The 25,666-nt window shown below is 45.6% G+C and overlaps 1 protein-coding gene and 1 long non-coding RNA gene across 8 annotated transcripts in view; one reads left to right on the forward strand and one right to left on the reverse strand.

Moving 5' to 3' along the window:
* VRK1 (VRK serine/threonine kinase 1) overlaps nucleotides 1-25,666 on the reverse strand; it is a 103,346-nt gene that overhangs the window by 41,225 nt on the left and 36,455 nt on the right. For 5 of the 7 annotated variants that reach the window (XR_008309426.1, XR_008309429.1, XM_053259027.1 and 2 more), the window contains exons 2-3: nucleotides 16,610-16,771; nucleotides 7,364-7,419 (exon numbers count right to left, since the gene is read on the reverse strand). Coding sequence is in view for 3 of the 7 variants with exons in the window: in XM_053258998.1 (XP_053114973.1) it covers nucleotides 7,364-7,419; nucleotides 16,610-16,771 (218 nt within the window). In the remaining 4 variants the exon portion in view is untranslated. Of the gene's footprint in view, nucleotides 1-7,363; nucleotides 7,420-9,956; nucleotides 12,446-14,211; nucleotides 16,087-16,609; nucleotides 16,772-25,666 lie in introns of those variants that run through there. The other 2 variants (XR_008309430.1, XR_008309428.1) reach the window with 2 other exon arrangements.
* Nucleotides 1,325-25,662, forward strand: LOC128328869 (uncharacterized). Its single transcript, XR_008309432.1, has 3 exons — nucleotides 1,325-1,461; nucleotides 24,236-24,300; nucleotides 25,338-25,662. It is a non-coding gene; the product is annotated as an uncharacterized LOC128328869 (long non-coding RNA).

Here is a 25,666-nt window from a genome sequence, read left to right on the forward strand (position 1 = left end):
TGCTTAGAGTCACTTGCAAGAGAGACTTTGTTATATCACTCCCTTTATTGTGCATTTCAGCTGCTCACTCCTGTGTACAAAGCAAGACACAGAGAAATGGTAGCAAACAGCTGAAGTGCCTAAGAACACAAGAGCAAGCCTGGTGGATTGGACCAAAGTCAATCTAGTGTAGCATCCTGCTTCTTGTAGTGGCCATAGCTCAGTGGAAGAGCATCTGCATGTTTGCATGCAGAAGGTCCCAGGTTCACTCCCTGGCATCTCCAGGTAGGGCTGAGAGAGACTCCTGCCAGAAACCTTGGAAAGCTGCTGCTAGTCCTCCACAACTTTTGCCCTTCAGCTGTTTTTGAGCTACCACTCCCATCATTCCCAGCCACGGTGGCCAATAGTCAGGGATTGATCCAACATCTGCAGGAGAACTGTAGACAGTACTGAGCGAGACAGAACTGGCATAAAGCAGCTTTCTATATAACTTTTGAGAGTTTTAGAGTCCTTTTAGAGTCATCTGAACTAGTGGTGATCATCACATCTTGTGGTAGCAAATTCCTTAAGTAACAGATCATAATTTTTCCCATTATAAAATGTTCCTCCTTCCTATTAACAGACTCAGCCCATGGTGCATATAATACATGGAGACCAGCGTTCTCTCATTTTTAAAAAATCTGTGTACAGAATGAGTTTTGTTCTGGGCGGCAGTATCAAGGCAGTGTGTGTGCACCTGCAATCAGAATGAGACCTCCCTGATTCAACCTGAGTGGGATCTAAAATTAACTGGGCAGACATCAAAAAACATGTGAGCGCACACACACCCCTACCTTAAAGGGAACACTGATGGAGATATACATTTTAGGAAAACCAGGGGGCTTTTTAAAACAAAAACAAGCAATACATGATTCACAGAGACACTTCTCTCTTTGCCTTTCCACTTTTTCCTCTCTCCGAACCAATGGGTTCACAGTCATTCCAGTAGTGAACTGCCTGCCTCCCCATCTCAATGAACTATACACATAGAATATAAGCACAAGCAAGAAAACTATTTTCTGCTTCCTGCCGAGGCAAGTTATAGAATTTTTTTTACTAACTAGCAGTAGCTCTCCTTCATAGGCATAACTGGGGGGGCAGGGGGGCACGTGCCCCAGGCACCATTGAGGTGGGGGTGCCATACCAGTCCCTGCCACCCCCACCCCATTGCCCACCTGCCCAGCCCCAGGGCCCCTCAGCCACTTGCCTCCAGCTCCGGCTGATCAGCAAAGAGGCCTAGGATCGGCAAGGCCTGCAAACTGCAGAGCTCTTCTCTCCCCGCCTCTCAGCTGATCGGCGGGTGGGCGGGGCTTCCAGAGAGGCCTCCGAGTAGGCCTCCCTGAAGCCTGAACTCGAGTAGGCCCCAAGCAAGGAAGTAAGGAAGGAGGAAGCAGGCAGCAGACCCTCTGCCCAGACCAGACCATCCAGAACAGCTATTGCTAGGTAGGCTATGAATTCCTTTTTGTGGTTACCCCCATATATAGGGATCTGCTTGCCATAGGGCTTTGATATGGGGGGGTGGGGCGAGACTGAGAAGTCTCTGAATATTTAATTTAAAACAGACTGGAAAATGTGCTGGCTTTAAAAACAAAAACTATCTTAAAAGGCCTATAAGTGGCTTGTTTCATGTCAGAAAATTACAAACACTTCTGGAACAAGTATATTTTATTTATTTTCATTCATTCATTCATAAATGCACTTATGTTCAAGTTGTTTTGCAATCCAGAAGGTCTGAGTGAGAACTGTGAAGCATGTGTTGTGATTTTATTTTATTTTATTTTTCTTGTGTGTGAACTGCTCCCCAATAACTTGCAGGGACTTCAGGGTAAATCTGGCCAACATGTGAATGCAGCACCTCTATTCCAGAGGAGATGTGTGTTAAAGGGCTTTAAAAGCCTCGTGTGAAAAGACTCCTGGAATCAAACTCTACTGAATTTGTTCAGAATTCTGAGGCTCACCCTGCATGGTTGAAAGTATCATTTGCTAATCTGCAGCAAGGGGTCCATTTTAATAATTAGCATTGCTAGTGTGTTCTAGGCATTACAAGTAGCACAAATATATAGTACTCAATGTATATCACTATATACTGTGAAGTGTGCATGCGTGTATTCAGTGAAATGTATTTCCAGGTAGCATACTTATTTTGAAATATCAGACTTAAATCCTTGGGGGCCTGGGGTGTGTGGAGGCCCTGGACTTTGAGGGTCTGGGGGCCCATTTTGAAATCCTGTCTCTGGCCCCATTCCAACCTTGCTATGCCCCTGGCGGAATAGTTACATATGTATTGATCACTACACATGGGTTTCTGCACAGCACCTGCACAGAAGAAACTTCCATGTAGAAAATGTGTCTCTTGTAAATTGAACCTGAATTTTCCATCCATGACTGGGATATCTGAGAGTTAGAGTCAATAATAAAAGAACAGCACACTGCTTGTGACAGGAAGGGGCAAATTACAATGATTTCTTAGTTTGGCAGGGGCTGGTTTTGGCCCTGGCAGAACTTGGCTATCTGCTCCTGTTGCAAATTCCTCTGTCTAGTGTGGCAAACTAATGTATCCTCCTCCCTCTTGGTGTCAAAGTAAGCACTAGTTGGTGAATGCACATATACCCCATCATGAGCCAACAGTCATCATAAGACAAAGGCTGGCAGGAATCATTCACTGGTTTATAGACACACACACCCCACCACCTTCTTCTTCCCCTATTTTGCTAGTGGCTATTTGGGCAGGTGATCCTCTAGGACAAAGTCATGTTTTTTAAAGAATGAGAGGAGACAGAGAAAATGACACTTGGAACCCTCGCATAACTCCTGCCTGTTGTTCTAAGTCTTTTACAGAGATGGCTCATGTTTTCAGGTTTTGATCAACAACCATGTCTAGATGGTAAAGTGTTCCTTTTAACGGGGATTTCCAGATATTGCTGACTACAAGTCCCATCATTCCTGCTTGGACAGTGGCGCAATTTCAGTGCTTGCCCTAGGCGCCATTTTCCCTAGTTACGCCTCTGAATACCTGTCTTGTCTTTTCCATTTTGGGACACAAAACCTATTACTATGTTTAAAAGCATTTATTTTCTGGCCATGAGGACTGCAAACTTAGGCTGTTGGTGTGCAAGACATTTCTTTAAAATATATATTTCTAAAGAGCCTTGTAGCCTCATGTTTCCTTTTTCCTGTCCCAGTATACTTGCACGGATGCAGCCCACAACCCTCATTTGACTATGGCTGTGACACATTTCCATATTTCCGGGGGTGGCGGGGGGCGCGCAATTTCAGTGCTTGCCCCGGGCGCCGTTTTCCCTAGTTATGCCTCTGCTCTCCTTGTCCAGCCGACTCAGTTGCAAAGAAAGGCGGGAAAGAAACAAGTCCAAGTTTGCTGGTATGTATGATACATGGAAAAATTATTTTCTTCTGTTTTCTTTTAAAAGTTAGATAATATGGGGGGATATTATAATTGGAAGATTACAGAATTGTGTTGTGTGAATTACTTCATTTTGCCAGTCCTAAACCTGCTGACAATCAATTTTACGATATGGCCCCAAGTTCTACTATGACAAATATTTATATACCGCTTTTCAATAGATAGTTCTCAAAGCGGTTTACATGGATATAAATGAATGAATGAATGAATGAAATGTAAGCCAAGGGCTTACAATCTGAAAAAGAAATCCAAGATAGACACCAGTAACAGCCACTGGAGGGGTGCTGTGCTGGGGATGGATAGGGCCAGTTGCTCTCCCCCTGCTAAATAAAGGGAATCACCACTTTAAAAAGATGCCTCTTTGCTCAGTTAATAGGGGCTGTGTTATATAGCAGGGTCTAGTGTTATCGGAGGAAAATAACTTCTCAATCTACCTTCTGTACACCATGCATAATTTTATAACACTCAGTCATGCCCGCTTTTAGTTATCTTTTTTCCTAAACTAAAAAGCTCCAAACAATTTAGCCTTTCAGCACAGGGAAAGTGCTCCAACCACTTGACTGTTTTGGTTGCCCTTTTTCTGCACCTTTTCCACATCTACAATATCCTTTCTGAGATGGAGTAACTAGGACTCTATGTTTTTCCAAATGTGGCTCTACTACAGATTTGTACAAGGACATTACAAAAACTGGCAGATTTATTTCCAATCCCTTCTCTAATGACCCCTAGCATGGAATTTGCCTTTTTCACAGCTGCCACACACTGACTTGATGTTTTCATCCTAAAGGAAAGGCTCTGCTGAAACCTCTGTAGCTGTTCATACTCAGGGAGGAGGTTAAATTAAATCTCCTTTACCCGAGTCTGAGTCAAGTGGGCAGAGCAAATGCTGCTGGCCATCTGACATAAATTGATTTGGGGGCAAACATGAAGTCAATTAAACATACTGAATTATTTATTTATTTATTTTTATACCACCCAAAACTTACGTCTCTGGGTGGTTTACAAGAGGATAAAAACAACATTAGTTAAAAACAAAAACAAGAAATTTAAAATATGACAATTTAAAACCACAATTTAAAACTCTTAAAACAATATTCTAAAACATTAAACACAATCAAAACAAAAATGTGATTTAAATGTTACATTCCAAACAAATTCAAAGTCCACTTGGACATTATTTATATTAGAACATTTGCATTACCATTTACTGCTTTTTAGCATGCTTTAAAATATGTTTGTTATCTGCTAATTTAGTGGTCTGACCTCAACATAGTGATGTGAGGCAGTTTTTCCACAGAAAACTTTGGCATTGGAATATATTCTGGAAGTTTGCCAAGGAAACTTTTCTATCCCTAGTCACAGCTTTAAATGGCTCTCTCAGGATACTCCACATGGGACAGGGCTGGGCAATTGGTGGCCTTTCAGCTTCATTTCACCTGAACTGTGATTTTTCCAGACACCTTCACAAATCAGACCAAGAGCAACTTTTCAGCTGGCATGAGCTTCTCTCATGAGAAATGAGGTCGCTGCGTCAAAGGGGTCTGGAGGAAAATGGATTACTGCAATGCGCTCTATGTGGGGCTGCCCTTGTACATAGTCCGGAAACTACAGTTGGTCCAGAATGCGGCAGCCAGGCTGGTCTCTGGGTCATCTAGGAGAGACCATATTACTCCGGTACTGAAGGAGTTACACTGGCTGCTGATATGTTTCCAGGCAAAATACAAGGTGTTGGCCATAACCTATAAAGCCCTAAACAGCTTGGGCCCTGGGTATTTACGAGAACATCTTCTTTGGCATGAACCCCACCGCCCATTGAGATCATCAGGAGAGGTCTGTCTGCATTTGCCACCGGCTCGTCTGGTGGCTGTTCATGGACGGGCCTTCTCCGTTGCTGCCCCGAGGCTTTGGAATGCGCTCCCTAGTGAAATAAGAGCCTCCCCATCTTTGACAACTTTTAAAAAGTCTTTAAAGACACATCTGTTCACCCAGGCTTTTAACTGATATTGTTTTGATTGTTTTAGTGGTGTTCTTAGAATATGGTCTTAAAATTTTAAACTGTGTTTTAAATTTTTTGCTTTTAAATTTTCTGTTTTTTGTTTTTAATTAATATTTTACTGTTTTTATTTGTTGTGAACCACCCTGAGACCTTGGGTTAGGGCGGTATAAAAATGCATTAATTAATTAATTAATTAATTAAATTTTTTAAAAAATAATTTGTTTCCTGAGAGGAAGAGCATCTGGCTCATCTGCCTCAGAGGGCCAACATTTCCTAGGTCTAACTCCTGGCAGGGAGGAATCATGATAATTTCTAACACGATCAAAAAACTAGCACACAAATGTTTGAAACACAGCTTCATCAGCACGATGTCAAAACATGTGCTGTAGGGCTGGCAGTGCAAGCCAGTTTGGGATAGTGCACCAGAGCACGATTGCTCTAACTAAGGGCCACCAGTAATAGAAACAAAAACAGAACAAAAGTAGTGTACAAAAACCTTGTGTCAGAAAAAACAGAGACTGTAAGATTACTCACTTGTGCACCTTTTATCCACCACAGCATTGCAATTATTACATCCCTACATGACTGATGTATTGCAGCATCTTGTTGGATTCAGCATCCGACAGGCAGAATTACCACAACCCTCTTGCCACATCAAGACATCCATTACAGCAGAGGCACAAGCTGTACTATTTATGCAATTATAGCAGCATTTAGCAACTGAGGGTCAAATCTGTCCCCCTTGAGCTGCTTTCCAGAACTTGCACCTCGCTGCACACATCTCCAACTTCCCTCAAGGGGCAATGGGTCTGTGGAAGGGAGAAGCAGTTAACGGGGGGGGGGCACACAGAACTGGATTGTGCCCAAGAGACCTCTGCTTCCTCTGGGGCATCCTGTCACTTTGTGTGGGACAGCTGGCTGTATGAGAAGCGGCACATGACTCTTTCCTGCGGATACTGCCCTACATCGAATGCACCATGACAGTGTAAAAGACTGAGCCAAATTCCAGTCAGGTCCCCCTCCCGCCAGCCGCTTCTAGTCTTGCAGCCTGTGAAGGACGAAAGGGTTGCGGGACAACAGCCGCAGACAGAATAGAACATACCATCCATTTCCCACCCCTACATCAGGCCCTCCTGAAGATGTTGGACTACAGTTCCCATCATGCCTGTCTACTGGCCACTGTGGCTAGGGATGATGAGAACGGTAATCCAACACTGCAGGAGAGCCGAAGCTGTGCAGACCTGTCCTATGTATAGCGGTCCATCACCTGAATTAGTTATGCACCTCTGATACTGAGGGGCGCGTGCCAGAAGTTGCAAGCCCAAATTCAGCTCCACTCTGTCTCACCATTAATAAAAGCTCATTTCTTATGCGACTGATAAACTTCTCGGAGAATCTTAAAGCAGTAAGACAATCTCCAGCAGACATCTGCCGTACTGCTATTTGAGAACCAAGACAAGCAGAGTGAACACACATCTCAGGAACAACTTGTCTCATTATTTCAACAGGACAGCAATTTTCAAAAAGGGAATACTAACCAACACAACATAATTCAAATAAGTTTGCAACTTAAACTATGTGAGGAACATAGGAAGCTGCCTTATACCGAGTCAGACCCTTGGTCCACCTAGCTCAGGACTGCCTACACAGATTGGCAGCGGCGAGCCAGGGTTTCAGGTAGGATTCTCTCCCAGTCCTACGTGGAAGTGCCAGGGACTGAACCTGGATCCTTCTGCATGCAAAGCAGACCATCCACCACTAGTGTCAAAGGATTTTCTTGATATAAAATTCCAAGGAACAAATGCAGGCAAACAAGTTCAAGAGTCCTTCCAGCTTTCCCATAACATTCAAAATAATCTGGCAAATTCTAGTTGCAGTATAGCACTGTTCAGACACGGACTAGTTCAAAATAAGAAGGCTGAACTTACCACTTTCATAACGTATGGTGCATCATTGCTGACTGCTTTTGAAGAATTAACATCAGCTATTTAAAAAAATGAAGAGTTGCTTATCAGTAAGATGAGAGAATTCTTTTCTTTATAACTTATAATCTGACAAAATATGCTAGAAAGCAAACATTCAATAGTTTGTTGATGAAAGCCAGTGTTTTTGACCTTTCTGGAAGCAGTCTAAAAGGAGTGCTTCTTTTTAGAAGACAGCATATCACTCTTTGTTCACTTAGGGTCAAGCTACATGTCATGTTAATAATGTAACTGGGTCTGGAGTGCTGATATTTTATTCCTTACATAACAGCCACTGGTTGGCTCAATCCAAATCAGGACTGCAACATTCGAGAGGGAGGCTTTAATTCTTTGCCCTCACCATTATTGTGATTCAGGTTCTCTCCCCCACCCCCCGTCTTCTCTCTCACACAACAGCTACTTTCTCCAAAAGAAATGCTTCCATTGGCACAGCTGCCATTTAGGAAACAGGAAATCAAAATCGAGCATGGCAGGACCAATCACATGGTTGATTAAATGTGTCGTTTGGCCCATAGGCCTCCTGCTCACATTATGCTTATCTGTATGACCATGGTGCTCAGTCAGTTTGTTGTGCTTAACATTTTTACATGCACACACAAATAACACTGTGTGCACATACTAAAAATTGAATAGGAAGCATTTCTCAAGGAGTTTCCACATGGCTGCTGTTTCCAACCCTATCATACTTTTGTTCATGACTGAGAATATCCGCTGACTTGCTACTCACAAACCAGAAAGGGAGTGTGCCCAACGCTTTTCCAATTATTACTACTCCAAGAAGAGGAGGATAAGCACAGTAATAGTAGTGGCACCAAACCCACAACATAAAGTTCTTCGGGAGTTACTTCCTCCGACATGTCTTGTGTTGGCATGCTGGTCAGTGGAAAAACTACCATCTGGAAGAGCTCTCAATTCCAACACCGCAGAAAGCTACTATTTACTTTTTAATATTAAGATGCTGCATATTACAACACTCATATATTTGTTTTCCAGCTCATTAATCTGCCACTTTCCAAAAGAAAATCACATGGCGGGATCATTAGCAGTTGTTTAGAAATAGCAAAGATCTGTAGGGATCAGCCAGTAACAGACTTTGGCGGCAACAGCATGGCAGGAAACAAATTTTGGACCAATTCAGAAGTAACAACTAACCACATGGGCCTCAGATGTAACAACTAACTACATGGGCCACCTCACACCTGAGGAAGAGGATAAGGCTTCGGCTTTAGAACAAAACTACAGTCGCCCATTATGTCTAGACTTGGGATAACTTTGGTTTGTTCATAAGCAGTTAACACAGTTTGATATCCTGTTCAAAATTATAACTAGTTAGCCAGAGTTTGGTATCCTGTTTTGTTTGAACCAACTATTGTTCCCCGAGTTCAGAAGCGGACCCTGCTTAGCTAATGGGACAAGTCATGCTTGCAACCACAAGACCAGCTCTCCTCTCAGAGGTTTGTGCAAACTCATTCATGATCTTAATCAGGGGTCCCACACAGTATTCTCAATTTTTTTCATATGTGTGCGGAATGAGTTTTGTTCTGGGTGGCAGTATCAAGGCAGTATGTGAGCATGTGCATTCAGAATGGAGCCTTCCTGATTCAACCCGAGTGGGATCTAAAATTAATTGAGTGGGCATAAGAAAATGTGTGAGGGCACGCACATTTATTTATTTAAATTTATATACTGCCTTTCATTAAAACAATCCCAAGGTGGTTTACAGCAGAATTTAAAACAAGATTATAAAAATGACACAAAATATAAACTAAAAATATAAAAACAAATCTGATTAAAAATTTGAAACACAAGCATAAAAACAGTACAGAATACAAAGAGCAGCAGCAGAGACAATCATATAAAAGCCTGGGTAAAAGGAACATTGGTCCCACAGCAGCCCACCTGCAGATGTTGGCTTACAACTCCAATGATCCCTGGTTACTGACCATTGTGACTGGGGAAGATGAGAATTGTAATCCAACAACAATTGGAATGTCACAGTTTGAGACCTCTGATCTAAACCATGAACCAGGCCCTGGAGTCCAAACTCCAGCCTCCTTCATCCACAAGAGTTAGTAGCATTCTCTAGCTAGTGATGTAGCTAAATCATATAAATCATATTTCACATAAATTTGTATTTATATAAAGCAAAAAGGGTACCAATTGCTATGCTTTGGACCATAGCAATTCTGCTGAGACACCTGATCCAGATATTAATTCAATAAACATAGTAAAAAAAAATACACTATTCATTTTTATAAGCAGTATTCATATTTCCATGCAACAAAGGAAATAAGAATTGCCTTGCAGAATCACAGCAAAGTACATCAAGTCCAGTACATTTGGTCTCCAGCCAGATCCAGGAGGCTCCCAAACAGGACATGAAGGTGCTGGATAAAAATCATGGTAAATGGCAGAAATTTAGTAAGCTAAACAAATAGATTTCTAAATAAAAATGGATTTCTAAACAAAATAGGGAGTTAAGTGAATCTCTGGCATTCTCCAACGCAAATGTTGAAGGAGAAAGTAACATTGGTCTTACCGTGAAGGGTTCTTTTTCCTGGTGGTAGGAGAGCCTCAGGAACGGGTTATGCAGTGAGCATGCTCGAGACAGAACTGGACATGTGACTCTTTGTGGGCGTATCAGCCTCCCAGTTCCAGAGATGTTGAGCGAAGATGATATGAGTCTTGTAAAAAGAGAGAGCTCGTCGGCAGCCGAAGGCCTAAATAACTGTAAACTGTTCAAATAGAGAACTAGACAACACCATGACAAATTAATAAAAGACAAAAACACAGCAGAAGGTTGGAGTATGAGTCTGGTTACCCTGAGAGTCGCCCGACACCCCCCTTCTTTAACCACCCACAGTCGGATAAGTAAGAGCATCCGGGCGGGGCTGAGGCTCTCCTACCACCAGGAAAAAGAACCCTTCACGGTAAGACCAATGTTACTTTTTCCCCGGTGGTAGGAGAGCCTCAGGAACGGGACTTGCCCAAGCTTCAAATTATAGTCCCGGGTGGGACGGATGCGACTAAAGCACCTGTTGTAATACCGTGCGGCCAAAGGCCGCCTCCCGTTCATTATATTCCGATATCTTGTAGTGTTTGATAAATGGTGAAACAGAGGACCAAGTGGCCGCTCTACAGATCTCGGTTAGGGGAACATGTGCCGAGAAAGCCGCAGAAGTAGCGGCGCTTCTCGTGGAATGAGCGGTTACACCCCCCGGTGGGCTCAGGTGTAAGGCTGAGTAAGCCATTTTTATGCAAGCTCGTATCCACCCAGCCAGTGTAGAACTTGAGACCTTTCTACCCATGGAGTGGGGGTGAAAGGAGACAAATAGGGCGTCTGTTCTCCGGAATTCCTTGGTTCTTTTAAGGTAAATACGCAATGCCCTGCGGGCATCCAATTTGTGCCATAATTTCTCCCTCCTATGGCTAGGAGAGGGGCAGAAGGAAGGGAGAACGATAACCTGGGACCTATGAAATACTGAGTTGACCTTAGGTAAAAATGTCTCATCAAGTCTCAGGATGACCGCGTCATCCTGAAAGGTGCAGAATTCCTTTCTGGAGGATAGTGCCCCTAACTCGGAAACCCTCCTAGCTGAGGTGATAGCTACTAAAAACAGGACTTTATAAGAGAGGTTTTTAAGAGAAGTCGTTGTGAGGGGCTCGAAGGGTGGCTTGGTAAGAGCATTAAGCACCTTGTTGAGGTCCCAAGTTGGAAAACGCCGAAGCGTAGGAGGAGCAAGATTCGTGGCTCCTCTAAGGAATCTGGTAATGTGAGGGTGTAGGTCGTGTTTGTTTTTCAAGGTGATATTGAGAACAGAGGACAGGGCCGAGACCTGTCTGCGCAATGTGGATGGACGGAGGTGTAATTTTAGCCCTTCTTGCAGAAAACTCAAGACTTCCGGAACCCCTGCGTGCAAGGGATCTACCCCGTTCTGGAACGCCCATTTGAAGAAAGCTGACCAGGTGACTTGGTAGATGCGTTGAGTGGAGGCCCTTCTGGACGCCAAAATGGTGTGTATTACAGAGTCTGTATACCCACGATCCTCTAACTCTGAGCGTTCAACCTCCAAGCGCTCAGTTGCAACCAGGTGGGGTCTGGATGAAGGACTGGACCCTGTTGCAGGAGGTCGTGTCGTTGTGGCAGGAACCATGGCTTTTCGACCGCCAATTCGACTATTGTGGAGAACCAGGGCCGTCTTGGCCAGTGCGGTACGACTAAGATGAGATCCGCCTGCTCTTGAATTGCTTTCCTGAGTACCTTCATGATTATGGGGATCGGAGGGAAGGCGTACATCAGACCCCTTGGCCAGGGAGAGAGTAGAGCGTCCGTTCCCTCTGCTCTGTGCGATTGGTATCTGGTGAAGTAGCGCTGCAGTTGATGGTTGTGGTCGGACGCGAAGAGGTCCACCGCTGGATTTCCTAGTCGATCCGATATCTGGGCAAAGATCTCTGGGTGTAGTGCCCATTCTCCTGGATCCAATGCCTTGCGGCTTAACCAGTCCGCCAGGTTGTTCTCCTCCCCTTTTAGGTGCTCTGCTGAGATGGACAGGATATTCGACTCTGCCCATCTGAACAGGCGGTTTGACTCCTCCATCAGCTTTCGCGATCTGGTGCCCCCCTGACGGTTTATGTGGGCTTTGACTGTCACATTGTCCGTTCTTATAAGGACATGTTGATTCGCAATCAGGCTCTGGAAGTGGATAAGAGCCAGTCGAACTGCTCTTAGTTCCAGCCAATTGATGGGGTGACGTGCTTCCCCTGGTGTCCATACTCCTTGAGTGAATAGTTGTTGGCAGTGTGCCCCCCAGCCAGTGAGACTGGCGTCTGTTGTCAGGACGATCCTGGGCGGAACTTCCAGTAAATGGCCTTTGGTCATGGCTGGGGAAAGCCACCAATGTATTGATCTCTGGACTTGTCGTGGCAGGCTGATAAGTGTCTTCTTGCCCGTCATCACGTGGTCCTGCCATGGGAGAAGAACCCATTGTAGTGGCCGGGAGTGCCATCTGGCCCAGGGGGTGCAGGTCAAACATGCTATCATGCTCCCTAGTGCCTGGGATAATGTCATGACATCCCACGTCTGTTTGGTCAATAAAGGCTGCAGTTGTAGCTTTAATCTTTCTCTTCTCTCCTGTGACAACGAAATTGTGCCCCGTGCGGTGTCGAATAGGGCCCCGAGGTGGACTAGCTGTTGTGTTGGTTCCAGGTGACTTTTCTGAACGTTTACGACAAAACCGTGGTCCCCCAGGGCCTGCAGTGTGGTTCTGATGTCCCTGACTGCCTGAGCCCGGGATCTGGCTCTCAGAAGTAAGTCGTCCAGGTAAGGGTGGATATGGATGCCCCTGGTGCGGAGGAGCGAGATCAGGGACACCATCACCTTGGTGAAGACCCTCGGGGCGGACGATAGGCCGAATGGTAGGGCTCGATATTGGAAATGGCTCCCATTGTATGAGAATCGAAGGAACTGTCGCGATTGAACTGCGATCGGGATGTGCAGGTACGCCTCCGACAGGTCGAATGCTGCCAAGAAGTCCCCTGCTTGTATGGTTTCTTTGATTGATTGGAGGGACTCCATGCGAAACTTTCTCTTCGTCACGTGTCGATTGAAGGCCTTCAAATCCAAAACGGCTCGCCAAGAACCGTCTTTTTTGGGTACAAGAAATAGGATAGAGTAAGTGCCTCGAAAAAACTGAGAAGGAGGGACCGGTTCTATGGCCCTGATCTGAAGAAGATGTTGTATTGCTTTTAGCATTCGAAGATGTCTCTCCGGAACAGAAGACCTTGCGGTGGAAATGAATCTTTGATGAGGAATGGATGACAATTCGATGTTGTAGCCGTTCGTGACTACCTCTAGCACCCAAGCGTCGGCGGCTGTAGACATCCAGGTGGTGCAAAAGTCCGAAAGCCGGCCGCCTACGGGGGTAGCGTCATTGTTTTCTGTAAGATGTTGCACCTGAGAGCGATTTCTGGTGCGCGCCTCTGCTGTTGCCTCTGAAGCGTTGTCTCCACTGGTACCGTCCCATTCCTCTGTTCTGGAAGTATCTGTAGTCTCTATTCTGGAACCCCTGGTTGTGAGCTGGCGAAGGTTGGTTGGCGTGTTGTCTGAAGGGGCGAAAACTGCGAGGGGCGCCACGAAAAAACGCCCGAGGGTATCTACGAGCAGTAGGCAATATTTTCTTTTTATCCCAGGACTCTACCAGAACTGGTTCGAGGGCCGGGCCAAAAAGGTTTTCACCCGCAAAGGGGGCGGAAACCAAGGCCAACTTTGACTTATAGTCTACATTCCATGATTTGAGCCACAAGGCCCTGCGGATTGCCACACCCGCTACCATGGCCCTAGATGATTGTTGGATTCCGTCTAAACTGGAATCTGCCATCAGGGCTGCCGCTTTGGCCATCTTATTAATTCCCTGACGGAGCTTGGGCAATTCTGGGGGAACCAATTTGACCAACTCCTTAGCCCAGAGCAGGGAAGCTCTGGCGAAAATCGAATTTGTGGTACCTATCTTAATGGCAGACGCCGTGGCCTCATGAACCTTCTTAAGTAATGACTCACAGCGCCTGTCCTCCTGTGTCCTAAGTTGCTCCTGTCCCTCAGCTTGAACAATTGCCCCTGACACTAGTTGTGCCACCGGAGGTTCTACCTTAGGCATGGCAAGGAGCTTTGAAATGTCATTAGTTAGAACATAGTGTTTTTTGGGGATATTGCCAATGGGTTTGGAAGCCATGGGCCGTTGCCACTCAGCACATAGCACATTCTTGAATAATGGAGGAAAGGGAACTGTGGGACTCACCGCCTCCGACGTTGGGAAGACTTGCTGGTCCAGTGTGGGCGTGGTGCTCTCTTGCTCCGGTGCAGCCACATCATTGATTATGCGTTTTGCTTTTGCTAATAATACTTCAAAATCAGCTGAGGAGAAAAGTCTTGCATTGTTAGGTATGGGAGGAGGAATCTCCTCGTCTGACAATTCCCCTTCTTCCTTATCTGACTCTGGTTCGACTGGCAATTGGGGGGAATGTTCCCCCGATGATGAGTGAATGTCTGGAGGGGCGCCGGGGCGTGTGGGTAGGAGACTGGCAACTGAAGTACCCAGCGGGGGTGGAGGTGGGAGGGGTTGAGTAACCCCGGTAGACACTGGGGTTGGATGTTTTGGGAGCTTTGGTGCCTTGGAGTTTCCCGACCCTGATGAGGAGGATGGGGAGTGCCTGTGTCTTTTTCTGTGTTTTTGTGTCAGAAATCTGGGCAGAAAAGAGCCTATTTCTGACTGAGGGATTGCCCTGCGTCTGGGGCTTGAATCTGGGGAAGAGGAGGATAACCTCGATAAACCTCGCCTGTTGGGTTGCCGCCTGTGACCTATCCTAGGTCCAGGTAGGCAATTCAGCTGTTTTTGTGTTGGTGCTACAGAGTTCTGTGGAGGAATGGAAGTATTCTGGTCAGCACGTGTTTGAGGTTGCAAAGAGACTATTTCTCTTCTAAAAAATTCTCTTAACCACTCCGTGGCTGCTGGAGAAAATGGATCTGTACTCACGTGGGCGAGAGGTGTCGTGATTTCCCCCACTGGGTCGTTAATCGCGGGAATGTCAGTAGCTTCCCCTTGCAGAACCGGGGTCTGTATTCCATTGGCAGCCGTTACAATGCCCACCGGGCAACGGTCAATAGAATTATTTTTCTCTGTGGTGCTTATCGGTATTGTGCCCACCGGGCTCCGAGCCACCAATGTCTGCTTGTCGCTTTTCTTAAGGGCTTCCTTTTGTTTCGCGCCGTTTGCCGCCATTTTAGTTTTGGAGCGGCGGCAAACCGCTTGAATAAGCAAGCGCTCACTCAGGCGCTTGTGCCCCTCCGCCTTGGGCAGGGACTCTTTGCGCTTCTTTTTCTTTTTTAACTTTTGCTCCCCCAAGTGCTTAGACTTTCTGCTCGCCTTAACATGAACGTTAGAACTAGATGCCTCTGCTGTGAGCTCCTGGGGGGCAGCGGAGACGGAAGCGTTCGTACTGGGCAATCTGATCAGATCGGAGCTAACGGCCGCGGAGGGATCTTCCCGCTCGCTGCCCAGGTGCTGCGGCAGCATGGAAGCCTCCGATAGGGACCCCTGAAGGAGTTCCTCTGCGTGCGATCTGTCCATAAGGACAATGAATGAACAGCAAGGCAGAAAACAAAAAATATAACAATTTGGTGCTCCAATTAGAAACAAATCCAAAGTAAAAGATCAATTTGCGGCCAGAACCAATTTGGAGTCAAATAGAGAAACGACTCTCTTCCCCCCCTTGCACACCGTCAGGACAAAATAGCAACACGAATACAGATAAGAAAGGTAAGAAACGGAATAGGACAAGGCTAACAATATAGAGAAACACTTGCCGAATACAGAGCTCTCTCAAAAACAGTCTAATCTCGAGCGAGACAGAACTGGAACTGGGAGGCTGATACGCCCACAAAGAGTCACATGTCCAGTTCTGTCTCGAGCATGCTCACTGCATAACCCGTTCCTGAGGCTCTCCTACCACCGGGGAAAAAAGGAATTAGGCTGCAGGTCTCTAGCCAAATTCCATCCATGATAAATTTATTTCATTACTCCCATGCCTTAAAACTAGGGGTGTGCGTGGCTAGGAGTCCCCCCCAGTCCGGTGGGGGGGACTGTGACTTTAAGCTGGGGGGTGGTAGTACTCCCCCCCCCGCCGCGCTTCCCCCTCCGGCGCTGTTCCTTTTAAAAGTCGTCTTGGGGCAGCAGAGCTCCTCTCTGCCGCCCCCGCCATCGTTTGAAAAGCTTTAACAGAGATGACTGCTAGCAGTGCGCATGCGCCCTGCACGGTGCACACGCTCGTCTGACACTGCAGCGCACGCCGCATACGTCACTGCAGCGTCGGAGACGAGTGCACGTGCTGCGCAGGGCGCATGTGCGCCGCTAGCGCTCGTCTCTGTTAAAGCTTTTCAAACGACGACGGGGGCAGGGGCAGCAGAAGATTTTTAAAAGGAACAGCGCCGGAGGGGGAAGCGCGGCGGGGGGGGGAAGTACTACCCCCCCCCTGCTTAAAGTCACAGTCCCCCGCCCAGCCACACCTCCGGACCGGTCCGGCGGTCTGGTCTATCATGCTGGACCAAAACCATGCACACTCCTACTTAAAACCATATGTGTTTCACCAAGAATGAATACTACAATATACTAGGGTGTTTAAAAAAAATAATAAACTTACCAAGATACAGGCAGCCAAAGCCACCTTTGCCTATAACAGGGCCCAGTTTCCAATCCTTTTTTGCTAGGTCAGTAAAGACTTCTCCTGGAGGAAATTCGTCTGCAAGCTTCCGCTTTGGAGGACCTCTTTTTGCAGCAGCCTTCTTTACATTAGGCATATTAACTAAAACAGATAACATATATTCACTAAAAAAGCACAGTAGCAGTAAAAGGCTAGGATGTTCACATCTTTTATCACTTTTTAAGTTATTTAATAGGTCTATTACCATTTGCCAGGTTTCAACAAAATCCAACCCCACAAAATCCCAAGTACTAAAAAAATCACCATGCAAATTCTGAACTTGAGTACAAAATGTTTCTTCTTGTTCACAGTTATCTTGTTATTGAATTATGAAGACCAAAGCCAAACTTTATTTTCCAAATGAATGACAAAATATTTTTGTTTGTAAGGAACAAATATTCTCAACTAAGATCTCAGACACCTATTGTGACTATCAGATTGTCAGAAGTTTCTCTTTAGCTGTATATCAACTGACAAGGCAGATGACCATTACGTCATAATACAGTTTAATCCAGGCATACACTAACCATTAGATAAGTAGCCACTTATTGGCCGTGGTGGTGCCTGTTCTTCCATGATTTAAGAAACAGGTTTACCTCCACAGTTGTCATGGCACAAACAAAAGCCCCTAGAATTTCTCAAGTATTAAGAAAGACCCTTGGACAATTTTTAGCCTACTTCCAGGAGACTTATGAGATCACCTGGCATTCTGTGTGTGTCCCCCACCTCCCCGTCAACTTTGTAATGCCTGGACCAATATGAACCAAATCGGGTACAGTTGTAGGGACACATAGGGACAACTCAATGGCAGTTTGTGATGATGTCATCTACCCCAATGCAAGATGGCTGATGCATAAATTTTTGAGGTGCAAGTGGGCTAACTTATGAACCACCTGACTGATTTGAACGAAATTTACTACAGCAGTAGAGACACATAGGGATGCCCTAATGGCGTGGTGTGTGATGATGTCATCCACTCCAATTCAAGATGGCAGCTGTGTGAACATCTGAGATGCAAGCAGGCTAATTTGTAGACTGTCTAACCAACTTAAACCAAATTAGGTACAGTTGCAGTGACACACAGGGACATCTCAATGGCAGAGTCTTTGATGATGTCATCCACACCGATTCAAGATGGCAGACGCATAAACTTTGGAGGCGCAAGTGGGCTAACTTGTGAACCACTTAACCAATTTGAACCAAATTTGCTACAGCTATAGGGACACATAGGGACATAGGAAACTGCCATATACTGAGTCAGACCATTGGTCTATCTAGCTCAGTATTGTCTTCACAGACTGGCAGCGGCTTCTCCAAGGCTGCAGGCAGGAATCTCTCTCAGCCCTATCTTGGAGAAGCCAGGGAGGGAACTTGAAACCTTCTGCTCTTCCCAGAGTGGCTCCATCCACTGAGGGGAATATCTTGCAGTGCTCACACTTCTAGTCTCCCATTTAGATGCAACCAGGGCAGACCCTGCTTAGCTATGGGGACAAGTCATGCTTGCTACCACGACCAGACACCTCAATGGAGTAGATTGTGATGAGGTCATTCAACCCAATTCAAGATGGCAGACACAAACTTTTGAGGCACAAGTGCACTAACTTGAGGACTGTCTAACCGATTTGAACCAAATTTAGTACAGTTGTAGTGAGCGACACACAGGAACACCTCAATGGTGCAGCTTGTAATGATGTCATCCTAGGGTGGATTTGATTTAAATCGAACTGATTTAAATCACGATTTAAATCACTAGCAGGGTGGATAAAAATCAAAAAAATCCAATTTAAATCAAAAAAATCAGATTTTTTTGATTTAAATCAGATTTTTTTGATTTTTATCCACCCTGCTAGTGATTTAAATCGTGATTTAAATCAGTTTGATTTAAATCAAATCCACCCTGTGTCATCCACCCCAATCCAAGATGGCGGGTGCATGAACATTTGAGGTACAAGAGCGCTAACTTGTGGACTTTGATCTGAGCCAAATTTAGTCCAGTTGTAGGGACAGTGAAAGGAATGTAGGCTGATTAATTCTTACTGGAACTTGTTGAAAATTAATCTGGGGAAAAAGAGAATTGCTTTATAATGTATAGCATGTACCTAGCTTCTAAAAAGGAAATCTACATCAAATAGATAGAATAGAATAGAATAGAATAGAATAGAATAGAATAGAATAGAATAGAATAGAATAGAATAGAATAGAATAAAATAAAATAAAAATACATCTATCTCCAAGTGGTGAAGATCATGTATTAAGGTTATATCAGACAAAAATAATGCTCCTTTACCAGAAAACTGTTATTAAAGAGAACCTTCCTCAGAAGAGATTTAAATTGTGATTTAAATCATTCAATCTTCCTGAGAAATCATTTAAATCAAACCTGCCCTGCCTCCATGAGTTTGGATAACTTCTGAAAAGGTCCCATATCGTGATGGATGGCACAAAATGGGTGGGTTATCTTCTCTCTCTTTTTCAATGTAAAGAGAATATTTTAAGAGCACGTCTTACACCCTTTCCTTACAATGGCCTCCCACTATTATATTCAAGTATGGCTTTCAGCAGAGGCACTCTCAGTGCAAGGCAGGGACTGTCAAAAGACTGCCTTCCATTATTACTGCCTTCATTTTTCCCTCCTTGTGCTAGGTTCTTCTCTGCCAAGAGACAGAGGCTGACATCCTGACTAACCAAGTATGGACACTTTGAGACACTGTGCGGGAGTGCCAGGAGCCCTTACACAACTCCCCTAGCCCCTCTGCATTCATGCTGTTGCGCAAGAGGCAGCACCTTAGCGAGTGCTTCCCATTTGCAGAACCTTTCTGGAGTGTGTGGGGTGAACCAGACTCTGGGGCCCTTGAGCAAAAGCATGTACACACAAGGACTGGGAGAGTTGTGCGAGGGCGCCCATTGCAGCCCCTCGAAGCTTGAATGCTTTTTTAGCCAGGATGTCAGCCAGTGTTTTCACTCCTGTTCTTCCCCTCATCAGCTATATACCTTCCAAAACATGTCTCATAGGTTGAAGCATGTATCACCAGGGGAAGGTGGGAAACACCCGCAGAGTTGATCCTTTCTCCCTGTAGCACCCTTGAACCTATGCCTGAATAATAGAGGAACTTGGAAGGTCTTCTTGCCCAATCCACTGCTCAGTGCAGGGTCACAACAGGTCTCTGCTTAATAAACTTTGTTAGCTGCCCCATAACAAATTGTTCTCTGGGTGGCTCACAATATAAAACATTTGTAAGACTTTAAGAAAATCAATTTTAAAATTGATTGATAAATTTTAAACTGATAAAAGTAGCAGAAACATCCTTTTTCAAAGCCTAACCAAATCATTCATCAACACTACAAACAATAGACAACTTTTTCTATTTCACCTTTAAGTGATTAAAGTTTTTGTGGTGCTCCATTATACAGGCAATGCTAGCTTCTAAAGGAAGGCACAGTGCCTTTTGTCTAGAGTTTATAACGAGGTGGCTAACAATCCACTATTCAAAAATGAGCACAGCTACACAACACTAGACCTGCTGAGTAAAAGATGAGTCCATAAGACAAATTCTACAAGTTTAACCAGAGATTTACATGAGTGAATGTGGAAATAACCTAGAAGTCACCGTGGTCGCCTCGCCACAATACTCTAGATATCAAATATCAATCTATTACTTTAACATGTTTCATAAACATGGCCATAGCTATGGGGAGCATTCCCATCCAAGCCTTTCCCAGTTAGAGGAATAGTATCATATCTCCAAAAAATGTGCACTTGAAACATACATGAAAGACATCTCCCTCTTAACTATGAAAAAAGCAGACACTTAGACAGACCCTCTCTAGGAATCCTGCCTTTACCATTATACTAGCTACACAGCCAGTTTCCTGGCTGACTATGCCCATATCCAACTGTTTAGGATGGCATTGTGCCTACTTGCAAGGTGGCCAAATTATTACTAGGGCACTGGTGGTGCCAAGCCAGGAGTTTGTATGGGCAGCAGCACGCATATCCTTCATTGTAATGTTAGTTCACTTCCAGACAACCTGATCTGTGTGCAGATACCAATACCTTTCACCTTATTCATTACAACTAACATTCAAACTTTTTAACAACAACCACCACCACCACCACATGCTGCAACCTGCTTTGAGACCTCAGGAAAGATAAGTAGGTACACTATATTTTATGGCATAGCATCATCAAGGCCCTACTGCACGGCATACACATGATTATTAGATTGTAAGCCCTTCGATAAGAGGGCTCACAAGCTTAAGATTTTTTCTTAATATATTTATTATTAAGAAGAACATTCTTAATGTTCTTCATATTATTTTTTAATGCAAACTGCTTTTGAGAAGATTTTTTTTAATTGGTTCAAAATCAGTATATATTGAAGCCCTAAATGCCTTGGAACCAGGTTACCTGAGAGAGCACCTTGCACCATATGTCCTGACCCAGACCTTGAGATGATCTTCATGAGGTCCTGCTCCGGATGCCCCCACCAATGAGGTGAGGCAGATGGCTCTAGGGAGAGACCTTTTCTGTGGTGGCACCCTGTTTATGGAATAGCCTCCCCAGTAAATTGTGGCTGGAGATGATGGGAGCTGCAGTTCAACAGCGAGAGAACCAAGGTTGCTTACCCCTACATTACATGAATATGCAATGAGGGGGCAATGGAGGACTGTGCATACCCCATAATCACACATTTATAAGATCTGAAAAGAATATCTGCTTATTCTGTTGCATGGGGGGGGGGAGGTGGTGGAGGCAGTGGAGGAGGAGAGCTGGTCTTGTGGTAGCAAGCATGACTTTTCCCCTTAGCTAAGCAGGGTCCTCCCTGGTGGCATATGAATGGGAGACTATATCTGTGAGCACTGAAAGAGATTCCCCTCAGGGGATGGAGCCACTCTGGGAAGAGCAGAAGGTTCTAAGTTGCCTCCCTGGCATCTCCAAGATGGGCTGAGAGAGATTCCTGCCTGCAACCTTGGAGAAGCCACTGACAATCTGTGTAGACAATACTGAGCTAGATGGACCAATGGTCTGGCTCAGTATGTGGCAGCTTCTTATGTTCCTATGTACATGCAAGTTGTAAATAGGGGTTCTTTTCAGATCCTATTGTGAAGGCATGAATGGCCAGCATGCACAATCCCTCTGCCCTTCCTACAAGATCTGAAAGAGGCTCCAGAAACATAAAGCATCCAGTGTTAAACATATCCTCGTATCTCTACTCACCCCCTGCAATTGCCATGGCACAAACCTCTTCACTTTCTGACTATCACAAAGACAACATCAAGGCCTCGTTGTCAGTAGTAGTACCCCGATGCTACCGATTTCTCAGAAAAGCAACATTTACATAGACTATAAGCCATTTCCTTACAAGAGTTACTGAAGATCCAATATAAATTCTTCCAAAATTCTTTTTTTCAATTAAAAACAATTGCTAACTGGGCAAATAGGCACTTTATCAGTGTTTCTATTTATCGGGGGACAGCGACTACCCCTATTCAGCCCCAACCAGGGGTGTAGCAAGGTTGGAGTGGGCCCAGAGACAAGATTTTAAAATGGGCCCCCCGCTGATATACACACACAAACACACTTCACAATATATAGTGCACTCACACTCACATCCCCATTATGAATACGGTGAATATCTAGTTCACACTGAATTGAGTTTCTTTTACTCTCTGCAACTGCTGATCTCCAAGAGATGCAACATAATTCACAGGGGGTGCAACACGGGTGGGTGGGGAGTCATGTGATGTGCCTCTGGGGGGCCCCTCGAGGCAGTGGGGCCCCAAGACGACTGCCTCCCCTTACCTAATGGTAGTTACGCCCCGGCACAGCATCCTTCCAGTGGCTGTTACTAGTGTCTGCCTTATGTTTCTTATTAGACTGAGAGCCCTTTGGGGACAGGGAACTACCTTTTTTTAAAAAAGGTGTTACCACAACAGTGCAATGCTGTTCAAAGATAACAAAGTAAATCGTAGACTTACTACAAAGGAAACCAACTAGATGCTACTTTAAGCATATGATTGATGCTTGCAATATCAGTTGTTATGCAGTAAATGGCAACTAGATTGGTGGCCCCTGCAGATCAGGACCATAGCATGCAAGAGGGAGATTTAACTCTCTTCTTACAGTACAGTTTTGATCTGGAACATGCAGGGGGGGATGTGCGTGCTGTGGCTAACTGCCTGTGGGGGGTGGTGGGGGAGACACTTCTGACAGCAGTTTTTCCCCCAGGGCAAATATCAGCTCAGCTATGGGGTGGGGAATCCTGATCAGGACCATGGCAGACACAAATGGTTAGAGCATTCTTCCCCTGCAATTAAATCCCCTTTCCCTAACACTGCAGTCCTGATCCAGATGCTATTCACTAAATAAATAGCAAGCAACCATTTTAAAAATGTATCTATATATTTAATTCTCCTGGGTGTGCCTTGGAATGTGCGTCCTGGTGCCCAGCTGATTGGCTGGGCAGCAGAGGCACCTGATTGGCTGAGGCACACCCAGGAGGATTGGTCGCCGGTGGGCCTGGCCGCAGAGGCCAGGCAGCAGGAGTGGGCCCGGCCGGGGAGGCCAGGGCAGGAGGGAAACGGGCGGCGGGACTTTCCTGTTCACTGCCCGGGAGGAGGAACAGTGGTGGGGCCCTTTTCGGCCGGCCACCGCATAGTACGGAGGACCTGTGGCGGCGGTGAAGTTCGGCCGAAAATGCCTGCCTGCTGCTGTAAAATGCTCAGTGTGTATGGGGGGAGAGACGGGGAGGGTGAGAGAGAGGGGGGGCGGGAGAGGGAGGGAGACAGGGAGGGCAAGAGAGAGAGAGAGTGGGGAGGGTGAGGGTGAGAGAGAGTGAGGTAGGAGGGGGAGGGAGACGGGGAGAGGGAGAGAGAGTGGGGCAGAAGGGAGGGGGCAAGAAAGTGAGGCAGGAACGAGGGGTGGAGAGTGAGGCAGGAGGGAGGGGGAAACATCTGGCCCCAAAGAGCGCACAGATGCTCTGTGTGGGTCAGCTATATCTATATAAATTGCTTTGGGGACTTTGGTGGGAAAGCAGTAGATAAATATTTGTCGTATTCATAAAAGCAAGCATACTACTTATTATTCTTAATTTAACATATTTTTATACCCCCAAAAAGTTAGGTCTCTAGGCAGTTTACAATAAAAACAGAAAAGTTAAAAGATTAGTTAAAACAGATAAATGACAACAAAAAGTTAAAACATTGTAGCAAATTAAAACCTTAAAACAATATTTTAAAACAATGTTAAAACTATTAAAACAGGATTTAATTAAAAGGGCTGGGTGAACAAAAGTGTCTTTAAAGATTTTTTAAAAATTGTCAGAGATGGGGAGGCTCTTATTTCAGCAGGCTCTTATTTCAGGAGGCTGTTATTTCAGCTCGTTCCAAAGCATCGGGACAGCAACTGAGAAGGCCCATCCTCGAGTAGCAACCAGACGAGCCAGTGGCAACTGCAGACGGACCTCAATAGGCGGTGGGGTTCATGTCAAACAAGACATTCTCTTAAACAGCCAGGGCTCAAGCCGTTTACGCTCTACAGGTTATAACCAGCACCTTGTATTGCAGAATACAAGGCGCAAAGCCCATTTGTGTAAGAGCACAGATGACTACTAGAAGAACTCAAGTTACAGGTAAGCAACCTGTCGTTACTCTCCCCCTGTTAATAAAGAGAATCACCACTTTAAAAGGTGCCTCTTTGCAAAGCTAGCAGGGGTTTGATTTGCCAGTTCTGGATGGGGTCACACTTCCTTAGAAGGAACAAGTGCACAGTCTGGAAGTGCTTCTGGATCCGAGCCTCTCCCTGGTTTCCCAGGTTGAGGCAGTGGCCAGAGGTGCCTTTTATCAGCGTTGGCTGATATGGCAGCTGCGTCTGTTTCTTGAGATAAACAACCTCAGAACAGTGGCACATATGCTGGTAACCTCCAGACTGCATTACTATAATGTACTCTGAGAGGAGCTGCCTTGGTATGTAGTCCAGAAACTATAGCTGGTTCAGAATGCGGCAGCCAGGTTGGTCTCCGGGTCATCTTGGAGAGACCATATTGCTCCTGTATTGAAAGAGCTATACTGGCTGCCACTATACTGGCTATACAAAACCTGCAGTAGGTAATGTACGAGTTGAGTTCCCGGAGATCCAGGATGGGGCGAAGGGAGCCGTCCGGCTTGGGAAGTATCGGGAGTAGAAACCCGGGGATTGTGGACCAGTTCTATTGTGGATTTGGAGAGTAGGGAGTCAACCTCCTCCAGGAGAGCCAGGGTGGGTGGAGTGGGGGATGCAAATTCTATAGCATAACTGACCCACACTATGGTCAGGGCCCAGGAGTCCGTGGTGATATTCTCCCAAGTGGAAATGAAAGGGGAGAGCCTGGTGCCCCAGCGGGGAGGAGGGTGCAAGTCATTGTCCTTTGGCTGGGGGCTGAGATTCTTTGGAGCACTGCTGCATCTTGGATCCAGTGAAGTTGGAGCGCTTTCTGTAAAGCTGGTATCTGTTGGAGCGAAAGGACTTGTCCTGGGGTTGATAGTACTGCTGTTTAGAAGAATACGGTTGGCATTTCCATTTTTGTGGTTTATAATGGCGGGTTGTGGAGTATTGAAGACCCATGGAGCGGGCTGCGTTACGCAGTTTCTGCACTTTTGGAAGAGTGTCATCTGTTTTCTCTCCGAATAGAGAGGAACCATCGAAGGGAAGATCTTCCACTCTGGATCGAGCATCGGGCGTGAGACCGGAAGACCTGAGCCACGCATGGCAATGGAAGTTGCCATTACTTTACCAGTTCCCTCCGAGGAGTGGCAAATTGCATGAAGTTCCTGCTTAGAGACCTGCGTGGCCTCCCGGAGAAAGACTTTGGCCGGGCCCTGCTGTTCTTCAGGGAGGTGGTCCAACAAGGGGACAATATGGTCCCAAAGAAAAGACTGGTATTTGGCATAATATGCCTGGTAGTTTGTAATTCTTGTCAATAAAGAAGCCATGGAGTATAAACGCCTTCCAAACACCTC

This window comes from Hemicordylus capensis, chromosome 1 (genome assembly GCF_027244095.1).
Source record: "Hemicordylus capensis ecotype Gifberg chromosome 1, rHemCap1.1.pri, whole genome shotgun sequence".
NCBI classification, from domain to species: Eukaryota; Metazoa; Chordata; class Lepidosauria; order Squamata; family Cordylidae; genus Hemicordylus; species Hemicordylus capensis.